Here is an 18,016-nt window from a genome sequence, read left to right on the forward strand (position 1 = left end):
TGAAACAATACATTGGAGCTGTGGCTGTCTAAGGATTACACAGCTGAGAATACCCATTGTATACTGGAAGAGGTGTGGTATGTACAGGGTTGCACAAGTCTTCGGAGCGGACTCGCTGTTGCCCTGAATCTCCTGGTCACACGGAATGGAGCATGTGATCATTCCGAGCCATAACGTGTATATAATTGATCTTTAATTACAGACGTGCATCTTGGCTGTGATCCATTTGTATTTATGGACAAATGTTCATACTGCCTGTACAGACACTTCGTGGTGCCTTGTCTGGTGTGGTGGTAAATTACCCAGAATTGAAACGAAATAGTGAGGAATTTAAAAAAAATATATCAGCTTTCAGCCAACATTATCTGTAATGTTTAGAAACACTCTAATGATATTTTCATTTGGAGTTGGAGAGTATTTTAATATTCAATGCTGCTAAGTATTGTAAAAAATAAACAGCAAACTCTTAGATTCTTAATGTCAGTTGTATGCTTGTTTGGATATAACACATACGGCAACTTACTGTTACATCATTTAACTTGGGTGATATTGTAAGTCATTTGCTGACAGAACTATTAAGCCTATTACAGTGACAAAGTATTATGCCCTTTGCTTTCTGTAATGTCTTGGGCAGACTCCACAAATATTTCATTTTCTAAAATACTGCAGCACAGTAGAAGGCCTTTGGCTCTTGGTGTCCATTCCAGCTCTTTGAAAGTACTGTACAATGTGGCCGCACCTCTCTGCTCTTATCCTCTGGTTACTGACTTTCTTGCTGGGGAAATAATTACTGTCCAAAATTTACTGGTTTTCAACAGATCTCTCAAATTGGCTTTCCTTGCACTCAGAAGGATCTCGGGCTTTCTGGTTAGTGCGTTTAATGCCTCCGTTTAGAAACATCTCTTCAATCTCTTCGTGAAGCAGCAAGCAGCAGTAGCCTCCCTACTTTAGGCACTCATTTAGAGAAATTGTAAATTTCTAATCCTCCTGTTATAGCTTCCTCCCAAAATACAGACATCACGAGGAAAGGGGATAAAGTTGCATCTACTTCCAAACCAGCTGCATGGTTAGTTTGCTGTCTTTAAAAATGTAGGGAAAACATACTAGAGGAACATTTGTCCTTTAATTTATTTTGTGAACATGTCCATCACTTACCAATATGATTCTGGGAAAAGTACCTGTCAGGTTATAAGATTCTGATGTGGAGAAATTAGTCTGTTACTCAATAAGTTGTGTTATACTCTTTCCTTGTATATATTGATTTTGTACATTTAAAACAGTGGCTACGTTGAGAAACTAATGACACAACTGAAGATCCCAACTATACCAAGTGGTTTGTATGTAGATTTCTGTTCATAGTTTGTCAGGAACATTATTGTCAACTCCATACAGATGATTGTTTTAAATTCATTGATTGATGAGGTGGTAGTGGTTGATTTGCTGGATTTTGGTTGGTCAGTAATCTGGCCAGAAGCTTCTGAGGAAATAGGTTTAGAGGTATCATGAACTTTTTGTTACATACAGTGAAAGATAATTGCAATTGACTTTGAGTTAAACTGGTGGCTTATCTTTCTTTTCAAATCTTTTTATTGTTATATTATACAAAAGAAGTAATACGAGTACATTGAAGTAACAACACTTACAATGTCTCAAAAAAGACATTATCTTAAAGATTGGGGAAAAAAAATTTGTGATAACGAAAAAAACCTACTAAGCAGAAAAAGCGAGGAAAACAAGAACCCATTAGGTGTACAACCCTGGATCCATGCATCATCCAAAAAGCTTCTAAAAATAAACATCAAACTGCCAGCAAGGGAAGAAAATATAGCAAAAAATTTACAATTAGATCGTGGAAAAAATCTATCAATTAGTTCAAATAATAACAACTAGCAAATGAGCCCCATCTTTTCTCAAAATCAAATATAGGTTCAAAGGTTCGACTTCTAATTTTCTCCAAACTAAGACATAGCATCACTTGAGAGAACCAAATTGGTGGCTTATTATCGTGTCTTCGTACAGTATAGTTGAATAATGTGTAAATTCATAGTACTGGTTGCTATTCTTAGTTCTTATTGAAGTATTGAACAGAAGCATGCTACCACTCATTTTACAGATGATGGTACAAATTCAAACATCAGTGGGGAAAAAATTAAATTCACACCCATTAGCCTGCAGTATAATTTGTGCTGTTATGGGAAGAGTTAGTTTGATGATGGGCGAGTTGTAATTAGAGATTATGGTTTTTGAGACAGAGTTAGAGACTTGCACTGTCAATCCTTTTTACAGGATCTCCTAACCCAGAGCACTCCGTGCCACCTTCTGCAGACTTTTGTTTTCACAAAAAAGAAGATTTGAGTTCTCTAACCATGATTATTTTGATTTCCTGCCTTTCTGCTCTTCACACGTGCAGGTGTCCGGGTTTATGTATGCAGCATCTCAAACTCATTCTGAGATGTTCTAAAACTGGAAGCACAAACTCTGCTGAGTACTTCTAATGAAATATTTTACTCGTGGATATTGATGCAGTTTTGCTTTGGAGACCATGAGGTATACAACATGAGAAATACGCAATAAATTTCATTGAAATTGTTTATTTAATTTACTTGACTATACATAAATTTAGCTTACAACCTTGTGTATAAGTTATATATTTTGGCTTTAAACAATAAAATATACCTGAAATAATCAGATAAAATAGAAATTTTATAGAAAATAATTCTTGTTTGACAAGAAATATCAGACACTTGATCAGTGCAAGTGGATTTTGTATAGGAACACATGCATATGACACAAAAGAGTCAGCCATTGTATAGGATATAGTTGCTGACAATATCAGGCAATACCACTTTGGAGTCTTGCAGAAAGGATAGAGACAGTGGTGCCATATTCTTCAAATAAATAAACCGCACTTGGCATCAGTTATACTTAAGATTTTTAGATTGATAAACTTGTAAACATAATTACAAGTGAAAGAATTCTTTTGATAAAAATCAAATACAGAAAATGGAAGACAAGTAGTTCTGTTGATGTAAGTTTGTTAATAATTCAGATGTCAGAATACACCATATAACACTTTAACTCAAACTGAAACATCACACTGATTTGATGTTTCATTTTTGATGCTCTTCAGTACATGGTGTCTGCATGTTAGCTTTTATATGCTCTGGATAGTGGCAAGCAAGGACTGTATTTCTTTTGTGGCTATGAATGCTTTATCTCCTTAGTTAAAGACTCTGATGATAGGTGTTTAAGTAAATATCCAAATCTGGAGTATATTTAATTGTAATGTATATATTTTTTCTTGTTAGTAAAATTAGAGCACTGCTTAAAACAATAGTGAAAGGCCATGATTATGGAAATTAGGGAAACTTACACTGGGAAAATAATCTGATTACAGAACCTACTTTCATATCCAACATCTATTCTGTTGATCAGCCATTGTGATGTAAGATTATGAATCTTTTGTAAGTGAGATGAAATCTGATCATTCAGCCTTTATTTTTTTTATTATAACCACAAATCTATCCAAAAATTCTCACACATAAACTTAGACCTATAAAGGATTGTCTTCAGTTCAACAATTGTATGACCACTGGTGCTGCAATCACAAATGGCACTGAGTTTCAATGTTACAAGGGGCATTTGCAGCAATATGCAAGAATAGAAGACTTTTTCGATTCATATTAAATGATTTGGCCAACAATAACCCCAGAGGTGCATTTTATATACATTCTTGGTATTGAAGGAATTGTGGAAAAGTGACATTGGTCTGCGTATCAAGGAAATAAGGACTACCAGTGGGTGAGAAAGAACTTTTCTAAAAATCAGGGGTTCCCAACCTGTGGTCTGGACCCCTGCTTTTAATGGTATTGGTCTATGGCATGAAAAAGGTTGGGAACCCCTGCTATTAATCATCCCAATGTTTGTTCTTCCACCTGAATTCTGCTGAGGATATGTGCGTGTTGTCGTAACAATACGAGATGATTGACGTGCAAGGGTTAAGGAAATGACCTTTGCGGATGACACCTTACACAAGGTAATTGGTATGTGAGAGGCACTGGCAGATGCCAGTCTATTCAGAAATGTTGATGGCCCAGTACAGCTTGTACGCAAAGCATGTGATGTTGATACTTGTTCTGACCAGCAAGATCTATCTATACCAGCGTGAGCTCCGAGCGCAGGTGCACCATCGTATCCCCAGTCGGCCCTCGCTAATTCAGAAGATGAAGCAATGGGAAGGAGTGAAAACTGGTTCTTGGAAAAAGAAGAAAGCATTCATTCATTCTTTCTTTCTACCATTACTGTCAAACATTGCATGTTCCCTAACCCTCCCGCCACAGTTTTACATTTCCGTTGGCCCAATGGGATAAAACTTTTCAGTAGCTGTCGAAGGACGAGGTTACTTGGAGCATCTCCATTCACATCAAGGGATTTTGTTTTAGTGCACATTCAAAAGTCAATGATTGCATTGTTATCAGCTAGGAACAGCTTCTTCCCCTCCACCATCAGCTTTCTGTACGGTCCATGAACACTGCTTCTTTATTCCTTATTTAAGTTTTATAGTAACTTACTGTTTTGCACTGAACTGTTGTAAAACAGCAAATTTAACAACATACTGTATGTCAGTGATTATGAAGCTGATTCTGGTGTTGCTTTGTGATGCCAACAATTTCTCAAACCTGTAATGCCTCCTGCTTAATTCACCACTTATCACCTGTACTAGCAGCACCTCCACACCTTACTGGTGTATCAATGTGACTGTACTCTGATGTACTGTGTGATATTTAATACTGATTGATGGTGCCCTATAGGTTACTTCTACATTGTGCTTTCCTCAACCCCTCGTAACAATAGGGGTGCAATATGGTGAGCATCTCAGCTGTGGCCCTTGCCACCTTCATGTCACAGTAACCCACAGTGCTGAAGCAGAGGTTGACAAAAAAATGTCGGATCTCAACCTATAAACTCGCTGAGGGGGATGAACACACACAGACACACGCACACACACGCAAAGATGGTCTCACAGAAAGGTTTCCATAATAATAAAAGACCAGAATTGTAGATTTGGCCCTTTACGAAGGAAAGTTCCTTATGGCTGAGCCATTCCTGGCATTCTTCTGATGATTCACCGCTTTCCTGGCAGTAGATGGACCTGTTACTTGGCGGTGAAAAACTTTGTTCTGTTTACAGCAACCACATTGTAGTTCAAAGGCGAGGTGGCTGATCTGGGAGCTGGCTGAACCTGTTCCAGCCTAAAATATGCAGGGGAAAAGAAGTATTCAGTACAGGGAAGCAAGATGGATGTCTAGAGTAAAAAGTAATAGCAAGTTACATGGTGCAAGGCAAGGCCATGAACAGCATAAATACTGACATTGGAATCCTGCATAAAGTGGACATATCCTGTGTTGTAAATCTTAAGTAAATGGTAACCTTATTCTATGACATAAAAGTACTGTCAACAAACCAACACAAACTGGAATCACAGAGAGATACATCACAGAACCAGTTCCTTTTGCCCAGGAGTCCATACCAACCCTCACACACTCATTCTTACACTAATCTAATCTTATCCCCTTTTGTTGCCCTACATTTCCTTCAATGCCTTCATAGCTTCTAAAACAGGGGCTCCCAGGCTGGGGTCCACGGACACCTCAGTTAATGGTAGGGGTCCATGGCATTAAAAAGGTTGGGAACCCCTGTTCTATAGATCAATTAACCTAAAGGATGTAGTTTCCAAATTCTGAATAACTCCAGTAAAATCAGTGGTATTGCCTACAAGAAAACGTTATGCTGCAAAAATGGAAGCAGCAGCCTCTGCCTTTGTATCAGTCATATGGTCATTTTCAAACAAATCCCTGACCTACTAGATTTCATGGCTTGTGTGTAGGTACAATAAGATTATTTTCTTATTTTTCTTATACAGTAATGGAGGTCAGTTAACCTGTTAGGTGCATGCTGACTCTGAGCCACCACATCATGTGAATTCTCTCACTTAGTACCATCACTTCCAATTTCAACATTTGCCCCACCTCACCCCCAGATTCCTCCAGCACTCATTGCCACAGGACGGATAATTTACAGTGCAGCCTGCATATCTGTGGATGTGGAAGGAAACAAGGCCTCCACACATTACACAGAGTCTCTGCAAATCACACTGTGCCAGAGGACAGGATTGAACATGGCTCTGTACTACTGTGAGACTGCAGTACTACCAGCTGCACTGAGTACCTCCCACCATCTTGGAAACGGGTTGCAGTCCAACCCACTGGTCAATATGCACCTGAGCATTTGAGGGAAAGCTCTGTATTAAAATTACAGACCATTAAACGCTAAGGAGCACCACTTATACCTCCTAACACTGGGGGGCACTGCAAGACACTCAAGCACATTGGATATCTATCCACTGGGAGCCACCCTATTTTAGCTGATCTGTTGCCTGTCCACACTTCTACCCAGACCTATTTGCTGATTATGGAACCTATGCAAGTTATTGAGCAAACTGTGAAGTCTATCACGTGTGTAGAAGATACTACAATATATATTTCCCCCCACTGTGTTTCCTTGTAAGCAAGTGCAGAATCCTACAGTGTAAAGGGACCAATGTGTTTCAATTCTTTCTGAGACTTGCATTTCACAGCCTTTGCTGTATGTGTGAGCTGCTCACTCATGTTTGCCCTGGGAGGAGCTTCTTCAGACCAGAATTCATATTTTCCTTTTAAGTTTTTCCAAATTGAATTTGAGCCAATGTTTCTTCAAAACAATGCCAATAAATTGGTCAAAATAAGGAAAGCTACTGCTTGCCTGATTATTAATAAAACAGAATGAGTTGGCATTAGAAAACACATACTTTTTCCCAGTGTTCCAGGATTTGAGTTTTACACCTTACTGACGCAACCATTGCTGAGCTGGCTCCAAGGTTGGCATAGACCAGTGAGTGTCTGAGGCTGATAACGACCTGTGTTCAGTACAGGACTGGCACAGGTCCAGCAATGTCCTCATGGATACTTCCATGTCTCTGCACCACATAACCATGGAACAGTAGGTACAAGCTTGTTTCCCTCGTGTGACCTCTTCCGTGGCCATTAGTCACAGAGATAGCAGTATATCTATATGGACTTGTATAACTTTGGGTTTCATGGTTTTGGTATTTGATGCTCTTGTCCAGAGTGCACGTTACCCAACCAGGTACCCTCAAACAGACAACCTTGGTGAGGAATCGAGAGCAAGAGGGCATAGCCTTAAACAGAGCTTGAGAACTTTCAGAGGGACAGCACTTGTTCAAAGGGTAAATGAAATGAGGAACTCTTTCCTAAAGGAAGCAGATGGTGGATAACTGAGGTGAGCAATGTAGCTGAAATCTTGACCTGCCACAGTCTCGTTAAACAGAACAGACTGGAAGGGCAACTGATCTCCCCTCTATCTGCAGGAGACAGATGGGTAGGTGGGAGACTGTTTTCTCCCCAGGAGGAAGCACTAGGCATTTTGTTGATCTACCAAACTGCTAACACCTCGTGCTTGCCCAGATTAAGTTCCACCTGCCCATATCTGTAAATGATCTATATTTTACAGTCTACTTTTACAACTTCCCACACTACCACAAAACATTTTTGTGCCATCACATTGGTACATGACTGGGCAGAGAATGGAGGACATACGGACCTTATGCAGGCAGAGGGGTTAGGTTTCATTAACTTGATTGATTTGACACAACCTAGAGGCCTGTATTGTTCTATATTCTATTGTGCCATTTGCCTTTTCCAGGTAACTAGCCTAAGAGGGGGGAGCTCGTTAAATGGGAAGTAACAGGAAACTGTCATCCCATCAGTCTGGGATACAGCTCAAGGGACACAAGTTAAGACACTTATAAACCATAGAAGGATTGCGCTGGGTCAAGTGACCGAGAGGGAATGACTAAGTAAAGAAAGACATACACAGTGGTCATTGCAATGTTATTACAGCTTGGGCCTTAGGAGATCAGAGCTCAATTCCAGTGTTGCCTGTAAGGAGTTTGTACGTTCTCCCTGTGACTACGTGAGTTTCCTCCTGGCGCCCTGGTTTCCTTCCACAGTCCACAGATGTACTGGTTAATAAGTTCATTGGTCATTGTCAATTGTTCTGTGATTAGGCTAGTGTTAATGGGGAGGGGGGGTTTGCTGGGCAACGTGACTTGTTGGGATGGAAGGGCCTGTTCTGTACTGCATTTCTGTATGAACAATAAATAAGTAAGCAGATGATGGAATAAATAGATCGATATGAAAATGTTCCCTCTGTGAGACTCAAAGGGAAAAACATTACTGTATCTGGTAATCAAAATGAAATGAACTTGAAAACTTAAACCATAATTCACTTCCTATCATATTGAATATTTTCAGAAAGAGGCAGCCTGTACTGACAGTGGGCAAGACAACATCCCAACAAAGAATCGCTCAGATCTGGAAGGGCTATTTCCTACACATCTTTCATTTGCATTCTGTCTGTACAAGCCCAGTGATAAATCTCAGCCCTGCTTCCTGCAACTCAGACCCTGTGACCTCCTTGTTCAAAGAAAGTTATTAAATAAAAGGAAATCCACACATACTACAGGCACTCGCATGTTACTTTAAAACAAGTTAACGTTGCATTAAAATGTTTGTTTTTCTTCACTCACCTTATCAGACTTTAATAGAAACCAACTTCATTTCTTCCACCCTGCAAAGAAATTCAAGAGGTCAGACACAAAAGCAGGTGTATAATGGCACACACATTGCACTCAGAGATACAGTGCCACCTTCCCAAGCGTGTAATGATGCCCAAGGGATGCCTTGCAGAGGGAGGGTGATGGTCTCATCGTATCATGGGAGTAAGAGGCAGGCAAAGCATTTGAGAGAGTAGCCTTCCTGTTAGCTGTGTTTTTCTTCCACTGATTCAGCTAATCATGGTTACTCGGCTGAGCTAGGAAACCACAGGCACAGACTGCCAAATTCAGCCGCGAGCTCAAATTCCACCACAGCGGAATGTATAAATCACATTAATTAGATAAATCCTAGAAGTAAAAGGATCAGAATTTTTCTAAAAGCCCAGCCACATCCCCTCGGGAAGGAGATTTGTAATCCTTAACCCACTCTGAGGTTCCTGGCCCAGTGCAATGTGAATAACTAAACTCCTTTCTGCAACATGCATGAGCTACCTTTTACCTTAGAGTACCAGCTGTTCACTACTTGCTCTGAAGCCTCTTGGGGGTATGAAGGCTGTTGGCCTTTGAGCGTTTTGAAAGTTGCTGACGTTGTGTACAATGCAGTGAAAAAGCAGAAATTTCTTCCCAGACTTAGCAGAGCAGCATTCCTTCACTCAATGCCTCCACTTATCTCGCTGAAATACATCCCAAAAGGCCGCTCTCACCAAAATTGGTCAACTGGGACAATTTTCACCTAAGAAAATCTGCTTCATTACCATGTAAATATTATTGTAACATCTTGGTTATGTGGTGGTTTAACAAACACTAATGAAATGCCTAATACTGTAATTATATCATCCATGGAATTTAAATTAAATGTTAACAAGTAGTTGTTAATCTGGAACACACTGCTAAATCATACCAGATATTCTGATGCTAAATTAACTCATTCTGTATTGATAAAAGGATACATATTCCTTGAGACATAGTCATACAGCCTGGAAACAGGTCCTTACCAACCATCAGGGGCACATTTATACTAATCCTACACCAATCCAATTTTATTCTCCCCACTTTCCCATCAACTACCCTAGATTCTACCACTCACCTACATACCAGGGGCCACTAACCAACCTATGAGATGTGGGAAGAATCAGGAGCACTCCTTGGAAGTCCATGCAGTGACAGGGAAAATGTACAAACTCCACACAGCCAGCACCGGAGGTCAGGATCCACCCTCAGTTGCTGTAGCTGTGAAGCAGTGGCTCTACCAGCTACACCATAATCGTAACTCGAAACTACAAGCTTTTAGAAGAACTTTCTCAATAGTACAGCTTTTGAAATGAAGGGAGGGAGTTGGTGCATTAAATGGGTCTTAAACAAGGGGCTTCTTCATAAACATGGTTAAATGCCAAGCGTTAGTGCTAAGGGCAGGAGGGATGTTCAAGCTACAGGACATAGGTTGAAGCAGTGTTTAAGATAGGAATGGGTGAAACCGACAACTGGGATTAGAACTACTGTGGAGGAGTAGTTGTGCCAAATGACCTCCTTCCTTGTTACACTTTATGTGAGATGGGCCAAGGGTTAACAGTCTCTTCTGCCTTGGTGTTACAGCCATTGGATCTTAACAATTTCAGATAACCTCTTGTTTTCCTCTCTCTCCATAATGTGCTGCACCTTTTGGTTTGAATCTTGTTTTTATTACCAACTGCATGTTTTTTTAATTGAGAACTTAAGCCCACCACAGATATTCCCTCTGTCCTCTCCAGCCCTTCCCCTCAGTGTTCCTTACTTTTCCACTTCTGATGAAGAGTTTTTGACCTGAATCTTCAATTCTGTTTCTCTCTGAACTGATGCATCATTCTCTGGAAAGCAGTGTTACATCCAGAACAGGAATTACTGACAAAGCTATGCAACCATAGCTCTGCCTTCACTCAGTCACCTGTAATCTGCTATCTGTTAAAGGTACACACAATGCTGTGACAAAGGTCTGGTTTTGCACCAAGATTATAATAGAGGACATCATTAAGGACCTTCACCATCTGGGACATTCCTCTTTCCATCAGAGAGGAGGTACAGAAGCCTGAAGACCCACATTCAACATCTTAAGAACAGCTTCTTCCCATCTGCCATCAGAATTTTGAATGGTCCATGAACACTACCTCATATGCCTTCTTTGCTCTTATCTATCTATTGTAACTTACAGTAATTTTATGTTTTGCACTGTACTGCTGCTAAACCACAAATTTCATGACATCAGTTAGTGATAATAAGCCTGATTTTAAAGTATGGTCAGGTGGAAAGAGGAAGCTCCAGCTTCTGTCAGAGACTTGGGTCCTCGACACTCCACTGACAAAGACAGGAGTCTCACCAGCGACCCTGAACCAGGGCTTTGACTGCATCGCAAGGAAGCATCCAGCTAGTACCCAACTATGTGGAGGCTTTCTCCAAGTCTCTTTGTAACTGCACAGCCAGCAAACAAAGTAATTCGCCACCCTGCTTCTGTGACAAACATAAGCCAAGTTTATGTATACAGTATATAATGTACCTGCTATGTTATCGTTATTAATGCCTGCACATTGTATTATATGCCCAACTTTACAATATATACCAGGTATGGACTCCTCTTTCATTGCAACCCCGTCCTCAATCATCTCCAGGTCCTCCATGGTTGAGATCAGGGTATTACATCTGGGACCTGTTTTTCTAGGGAGAGCTTGTAGCCATTGATTTCTTTTATTAGTTATGTAATGTGAACATCACCGACAGCCCTATCACTAGTAGAGATTTGGATAAAGAGGGGTATATATAGGACAAATAGGACTAGCTTGTTAGGCACCATGTTCAGCATGATGTTGGCCCAAAAGGCGGTATGCTCTATGACTAATTGTCCTGAAAAGGGGTCGTTGAGCTGCCTTCTTTATAGTACTGCAGTTTTTTTTTTCCTGGTGAAGGGGCTCCCACAGTGTCATTGAGACCATCCTAGGTCAATGTGGTAGAGGGGTAGGAGAGTTCTGCTTAAAATAGTACTCTGATCCACAGCTCTCTTCGTCATTTCCCACCTAAAGACTGCAGGCCTGAAAGGTACTCTCAGCGAGCTTTCTGAACCATGGGACACTGCACTGGTGTGGAAGAAGTCTTTAAAGTAGTGACCATAGGTCACCTGGAAATAAATGGGAAGTGTTGATATTCAGGGGATCTTAAGTTAATGTTCAAATATGGTGAACACCTAGGAAGCCAAACAGTATGATGGGCTTTACTAAAGATTTGAGTGGTAGAGCAAAGCTCCTGCTCTAATTATAAAATGTGTGAAATCCCATGGGAGTAAATACCAAAAGAAGGACATAGAGGGAGTGCTGTAAAGGTTCACTGGAGTAGTCTGGATTGACTGATAGATCGTACGGACTGGGAACATATGAGCTGTGCTGGGAGAAATGAGAGATCATTGTATTGAAACACGAAATTCCATGGGACCCAACTGGACAGATGAGGGGTTTTGTGTGGCCGGTTGTCTCGAACCAAGAGGTCATAATCTTGGCACTGGGTTCAGCTGTTCGGTACAGACTGGACAGAGCATTTCATCAGTTGGAGGAGGGCAAATATTTGGAATTCTGTACCCAAGGGGGATGCAGAGGCTCAGTCAGTGAGCACAGAGATCAGTAGGTTTTTAGATTTTAAAGGAATCAGGGGACACGTGGTTAGTGTGGAGTGCTGAGGTAAAAGGTCAGCCACAATTTGGGCAGTATGGTAATGTAGTGGCTAATACAACGCTTTACAGTACCGGCAACATGTGTTCGATTACCGCCACTGCCTGTAAGCAGATTGTACGTTCACCCCTTAACTGTGGGCTTCCTTCCACAGTCCAAAGGTAGATTAATTGGTCATTGTAAATTATCCTGTGATTAGACTTGGATTAATTCGGGGGATTGTTGGTCAGAGGGCCTATTCTGTGCTGTATAAATAAATAATACATTTAATTAATGTACAAGGGCAAAAAAACCCTAAGATTATGGGACCAGAATTAGGCCATTTAACCCACTGAGTCACTCTGCCATTTCATCATGGCTGATCCAATTTTCCTCTCAGCCCAATCTCTTGCCTTCTCCCCATATCCCTTCATGTCCTGACCAATCAAGAAACTATCAAACTTACCCTTAAATATACATAAAGACTTGGCCTCTACAGCTGCCTGTGGCAATGAATTCTACAGATTCACCACTCTCTGGCTAAAGAAATTCCTCATCACTCTCTGTTCTCAAAGGACGCCCCTCTATCTTGAGACTGTGTCCTCTGGCCTTAGACACCCCCACCATAAGAAACATCCTCTCCACGTCCACTCTATCAAGTCCTTCCACCATTCAATAGGTTTCAATGAAGTCACCCCTCATTCTTCTGAATTCTAGTGAGTACAGGCCCAGAGCCAACAAACATTCTTCATATGACAAGCCTTTCAACGCTGGAATCATTTTTGTGAACCTTCTTTGAACCCTCTCCAGTGCCAGCACAACCTTTCTAAGATAAAGGGCCCAAATCTGCTCACAATATTCCAAATGAAGCCTCACCAGTGCTTTATAAAGTCTCAACATTACATCCTTGCTTTTATATTCTAGTCCTCTTGCCTTCCTCACCACAGACTCAACCTGCAAATTAACTTTTAGGTTTTTTGTATTTTCTTTCCATTTAGAAAATAGTCAACCCTTTCATTTCTTCTACCAAAGTGTATGACCATACACTTCCTGACACTGCATTCCATCTGCCATTTCTTTGTCCATTATCCTATTCTGTCTAAGTCCTTCTGTAGCCTCTCTACTTTCTCAGAACTACCTGCTCCTCCACCTGTCTTCCTATTGTCTGCAAACTTTTCAACAAAGCCATCAATTCCATCATCCAAATCATTGACATATAACATAAAAAGAGTCAGACACCTGTGGAACATCAGCAGTCACCGGCAGCCAATCAGAAAAGGCTTCCTTTATTCCCACGCTTTGCCTCCTGCTAATCGGCCACTGCTTTATGCATGTTAGCATATTTCCTGTAAAACCATGGGCTTGTACCTCGTTAAGCAGCCTTGTATGTGGCACCTTGTCAAAGGCCTTCACATTAACTGATTTTCCTTTGTCTATCCTGATTGTCATTTCTTCAAAGAGTTCCAACAGAGTTGTCAGACAAGATTTTCCCTTGAGGAATCCATGTTGACTATGGCCTATTTTACCATGTGCCTCCAAGTACCCTGAGACTTCATCTTTAATAATCGACTCCAACCACTGAGGTCAGACTGACTGGCTTATAGTTTCCTTTCTTCTACATCTCTCCCTTCTTGAAGAGTGGAGTGACATTTACAATTTTCCTGTTTCTAGAACCATTCCAGAATCTAGTGATTCTTGAAAGATCATTACTTCTGCCTCCACAATCTCTTCAGTCACCTCCTTCACAACCCTGGGGTGTACACCATCTGGTCCAGGTGACTTATCTACCTTCAGACCTTTCAGTTTTCCAAGAACCTTCTCTCTAGTTATGGTAACTTCACCCACTTTATGCCCCCTGACACCTGGAACTCCACCATACTGCTCGTCTTCCACAGTGAAGACTGATGCAAAAATTACCTGAACCTCCTCCTCCTGCCCGAAACATTGACTGTACTTTTTTCCATAGATGCTGCCTGGCCTGCTGAGTTTCTCTAGCATTTTTTGTATGTTGCTCAGATTTCCAGCATCTGCAGATTTTCTTTTGTTTGTGATTGAACCTACTTCTGTTTCAAACATAATATTTGTCAGTGTACACAATTGTAATTGTACGTCAATCGCACTTAACGATTGACCCGTGGATGCAGGATTGCAGGAAAACACCAACAGCTATTGCTCAACAGATTCCAGACCTAAATTCCAGCATGCTACAGAAAGGACCCCCTTTCCTGAGAACCAGCTAAAAACAGAGTCCTGGAGGTGTCTGGGCAACATGTAAACAGCCATTTCCTAAACTGCCATTGTTCTGCTGTTATCTGGTGGTGGCTTTACAAAATTGCATTTGAATTATTGTGTTTGCACTTCCTGTCATTTCAAAATGCAAATTACATTTTTGGAAAACATTAACATTCCAGACATTTCTTAGGGTTACATCTGTTTAAAAAAATGCTTTGTTGCCCAGCTCCTGAGAACAATAAGAATGCCATTGACCCGAGTGTTAGTTTGTTTTGCACAACTGGTTCATTTGATCAAGTTGCCAAGAATAATATTCCGCATTAGTCAGGTGAAAACAGCACTTAGAGAAAGCCAACACCTTGACTTTTAACTTTTCCCGTTGCTGTCCCAGATCATTCTTTCTTTACTCTATATGAGACACTGCTGATGGCTTTTTGCTTCTTGTTTTATTAAAGTATTTCCCTGTGTGTTGGAATAGTACTGAAACTAAAGCTTTGTATATTCTTGGCGGCTGGTTCCCACTGCTGCCTGTAAGGACTTTGTACATTCTCTCTGTGGCCCTGTGTGTTTCCTCCGGGTGCTCTGGTTTCCTCCCACAGTCCAAAGATGTACCAGTTGATAGGTTACTTAGTCATTGTAATCTGTCCTGTGATTAGGCTAGGATTGAAATTGGAGGATTGCTGAGCGCTGTGACTCGAAGGACCGTAAGGGCTACTCTGTGTTATATCTTGGTAAAGAAAACAAGTAACATAGAGATTTGCACTCAACAACATCATACAGTCCAATGGAGACCAGACCAGCTAGCATTGGAAGAAACGCCAACACGAGGAAATCTGCAGATGCTGGAAATTCGAGCAACACATACAAAAGATGCTGGTGAACGCAGCAGGCCAGGCAGCATCTACAGGAAGAGGTACAGTCGACGTTTCGGGCCGAGACCCTTCGTCATTGGAAGAAATGCCTTTTACCCTTTACTGAAGAACATTTTTGAACCAACTAAATGTTTAAAGAAAGATACACTAGTATTTGTTTAGTTCATGGCTTTTGGATTTGTGTTAGTCTCATTAAACATCATAGCCAAGGAAATACTTTGGAACTGTCTTCTTCGTAGTGACGTAGGGAACAGGGCAGCCAGTGTACACAGCAAGCTCCCACAGACAGCTGTGTGAAAATGACCGGGTCGCCTCATTTGTGACATTAAGGGATTCATTTTCAGCAGGCCCTTCTTCATCAAGTGGTGCATTGGATCCTTTACACTAATGTGAGAGGGTATCTTCAAAAATGCAGCACCCTCCCAGCACTATAACTGAGCTCCACCTTTATTTTTCAGCTGCAGGCTCTAACGTGGCTTTGATCTTTAACTAGCCAGATGGGTTGGTCCGTCCTGCACTGGTTCATTGGGTCTCTTTGACGGCCTGCTGTTAGTGGTGCTTGATCTTGCTCCAGGTACAGATCGGATATTGGATAGTGTTTCTGAGTCCGGCTCCAGAACCTCCAGGTTTTTGGCCCATCCCAAGGAAGTGATCAGGTTATCCAAGCTGAGACTCACAGCGCAGTACCAAAAGAGAGCTGCTCTGCCAGTGGTGCTGTGTTTTGCAGGATATGTGATACCACAGTTCCCTCCGATTAATAGAAAAGATCCAATGGCAGCACCTGATGAAAATCTGGGAAAGTCTTCCCAATTTCCCGGCAAATCATCATCCTTTAACCAGAAACAGGTTTTGTAGAACCTGCTGTGTGCTCTTGCATTATCATGGTTCCACAGTGACTTTGTTTCAAGAAGTATTCCAACAGCTCTCTGATGTCCTGGGTTACGAGGAAGTCTGATAGTTCCACTCCGGCAGCTGCCTCAGGAGGGAATGTCCAGAGCAGCGCCTTGGGGCAGTTTCTGGAAGGTGAGCCCAAGCAGACTTCAAAAGGAGTCGGGAGCGCGAGGCGAATCCGACACAGATCCCTTTCTTCCAGGTTGGAAGACAGAAAGCATCTGAAACAGTCTCGCTAGTCCCCATGCTCCCTTTGGCCAGGGTGTGCAGTTCAGTGTGAGGCAGGTAGATTTCTAATGACATAGAATGTAGAACAGCACAGAAAAAGGCCCTTCAGCCCACATTGTCTCTGCTTAACATGTTAAACTAAATCTCTTCTGATCTTTATCCCTCCATTCCCTGCATCTAAAAGCCTCAACACTACTACGGTATCTGCCTCCACCACTACCTGCCAGGTGCCACCACTCTGTGTTAGAAAACCCTGCTCTGCACATCGGCCTTAAACTCACCTTAAATGCACGACCCTTAGTGAACAGAAGGGCATCGAGGGATACAGAGAAAAACAGGAAAGTGGATGCGGAATGTTGGATCCCACTGAACGAAGGAGCAACTGGAGGGGCTGAATGGCCTGTTCTTGCTCCTGCTTGTTCTAGCGCTGTGGGTGAAAAGCAGGATTTCCAGCTTCGCATAGTTCAGTGTCACACTACTGAGCTGCCGCTCACAGTTGTCTCTGGCCCACTGCCCATGTTCAGTGGCTGCAGGGTTCAGGAATGGCTGGTGAACAAACAGCCTGTGCCCAGGAGCCCCGAGCCCAACTCCTCCTCACTTGGGAATGTGATGCAACCCAAGCGAGTGCAAGGGCTGTTCTCTCCCACTGCCGCTTACGCAGCCAAGTGTGCCGTACACCCAGAGCAAGGTCACCGACGATGTATCATGCCCGCAGACACGTATGCAAGATGATCATAGGCTTGCTGCTGCAATGATGTCTCAACAGGACACCTAGAATCAGGATTAAAGTCTCAGAACCGGGGGTCGGCCATTCAGGACAGAAGAAGAGCCACTTTCTTACCCAAAGGTTGCTGCATTTTTAGGCAGCATATGAGACAGGAGAGCAACAATAAACTATTGGTGGGATCAGCAGAAGATGGATTTGGTCAGAATTTGATGATCTGATGATTCGGGTCATCAGGACTGAGAGGGGAGAGAACCCTCTCAGGTGGGGGAGAGCAGGTAGGTAGTAGGTGGAACCAGGTGATGGAGAGATTGGTCCTGGTGCGTAAGAGGGAAAGGGAATGTTGAGACCAAGGCTGGTGAGGAACAGGTGGAAATGTAAGAAAAGGAGGAAGAAAAGTCAGGCAGATGGAACCAGGTGGGGGAAGGTGAAGAGTCAAAATAAGGAGGGAAGGTATAGGTGAATGGAGGGAGAAAGAGTCTGATTGGAGAGTGAAAGGAACACTAGGGGAGGGGGCTAAATGAATTTAGAAAATTCAGTGTTCGTGTCATTAAGTTTTAAGCTGCCCACGTGGAATCTGAAGTGCTGTTCTTTGAGTTGTCTTCCTGGCAGCGGAGAAAGCTGAGGGGAGACAGGTCAGTGTGTGAGTGGAGAGGGGAGACAGGTCAGTGTGTGAGTGGAGAGGGGAGACAGGTCAGTGTGAAAGTGGAGAGGAGAGACAGGTCAGTGA

At 42.1% G+C, this 18,016-nt stretch overlaps 1 protein-coding gene across 3 annotated transcripts in view; it reads right to left on the bottom strand.

Moving 5' to 3' along the window:
* Positions 1–2,575: 2,575 nt before the first annotated feature.
* LOC140187917 (sphingosine-1-phosphate transporter SPNS2-like) overlaps positions 2,576–18,016 on the bottom strand; it is a 109,546-nt gene continuing 94,105 nt past the window's right edge. For all 3 annotated transcript variants that reach the window (XM_072243790.1, XM_072243789.1, XM_072243788.1), the window contains 2 exons: positions 8,648–8,688; positions 2,576–5,252 (listed from right to left, as the gene is read on the bottom strand). In XM_072243790.1, coding sequence (XP_072099891.1) covers positions 8,652–8,688 — 37 coding nt within the window. In that variant the 3' untranslated portion in view covers positions 2,576–5,252; positions 8,648–8,651. The remainder of the gene's footprint in view (positions 5,253–8,647; positions 8,689–18,016) is intronic.

The sequence above is a fragment of the Mobula birostris genome, chromosome 25, assembly GCF_030028105.1.
Source record: "Mobula birostris isolate sMobBir1 chromosome 25, sMobBir1.hap1, whole genome shotgun sequence".
Taxonomy (NCBI): domain Eukaryota; kingdom Metazoa; phylum Chordata; class Chondrichthyes; order Myliobatiformes; family Myliobatidae; genus Mobula; species Mobula birostris.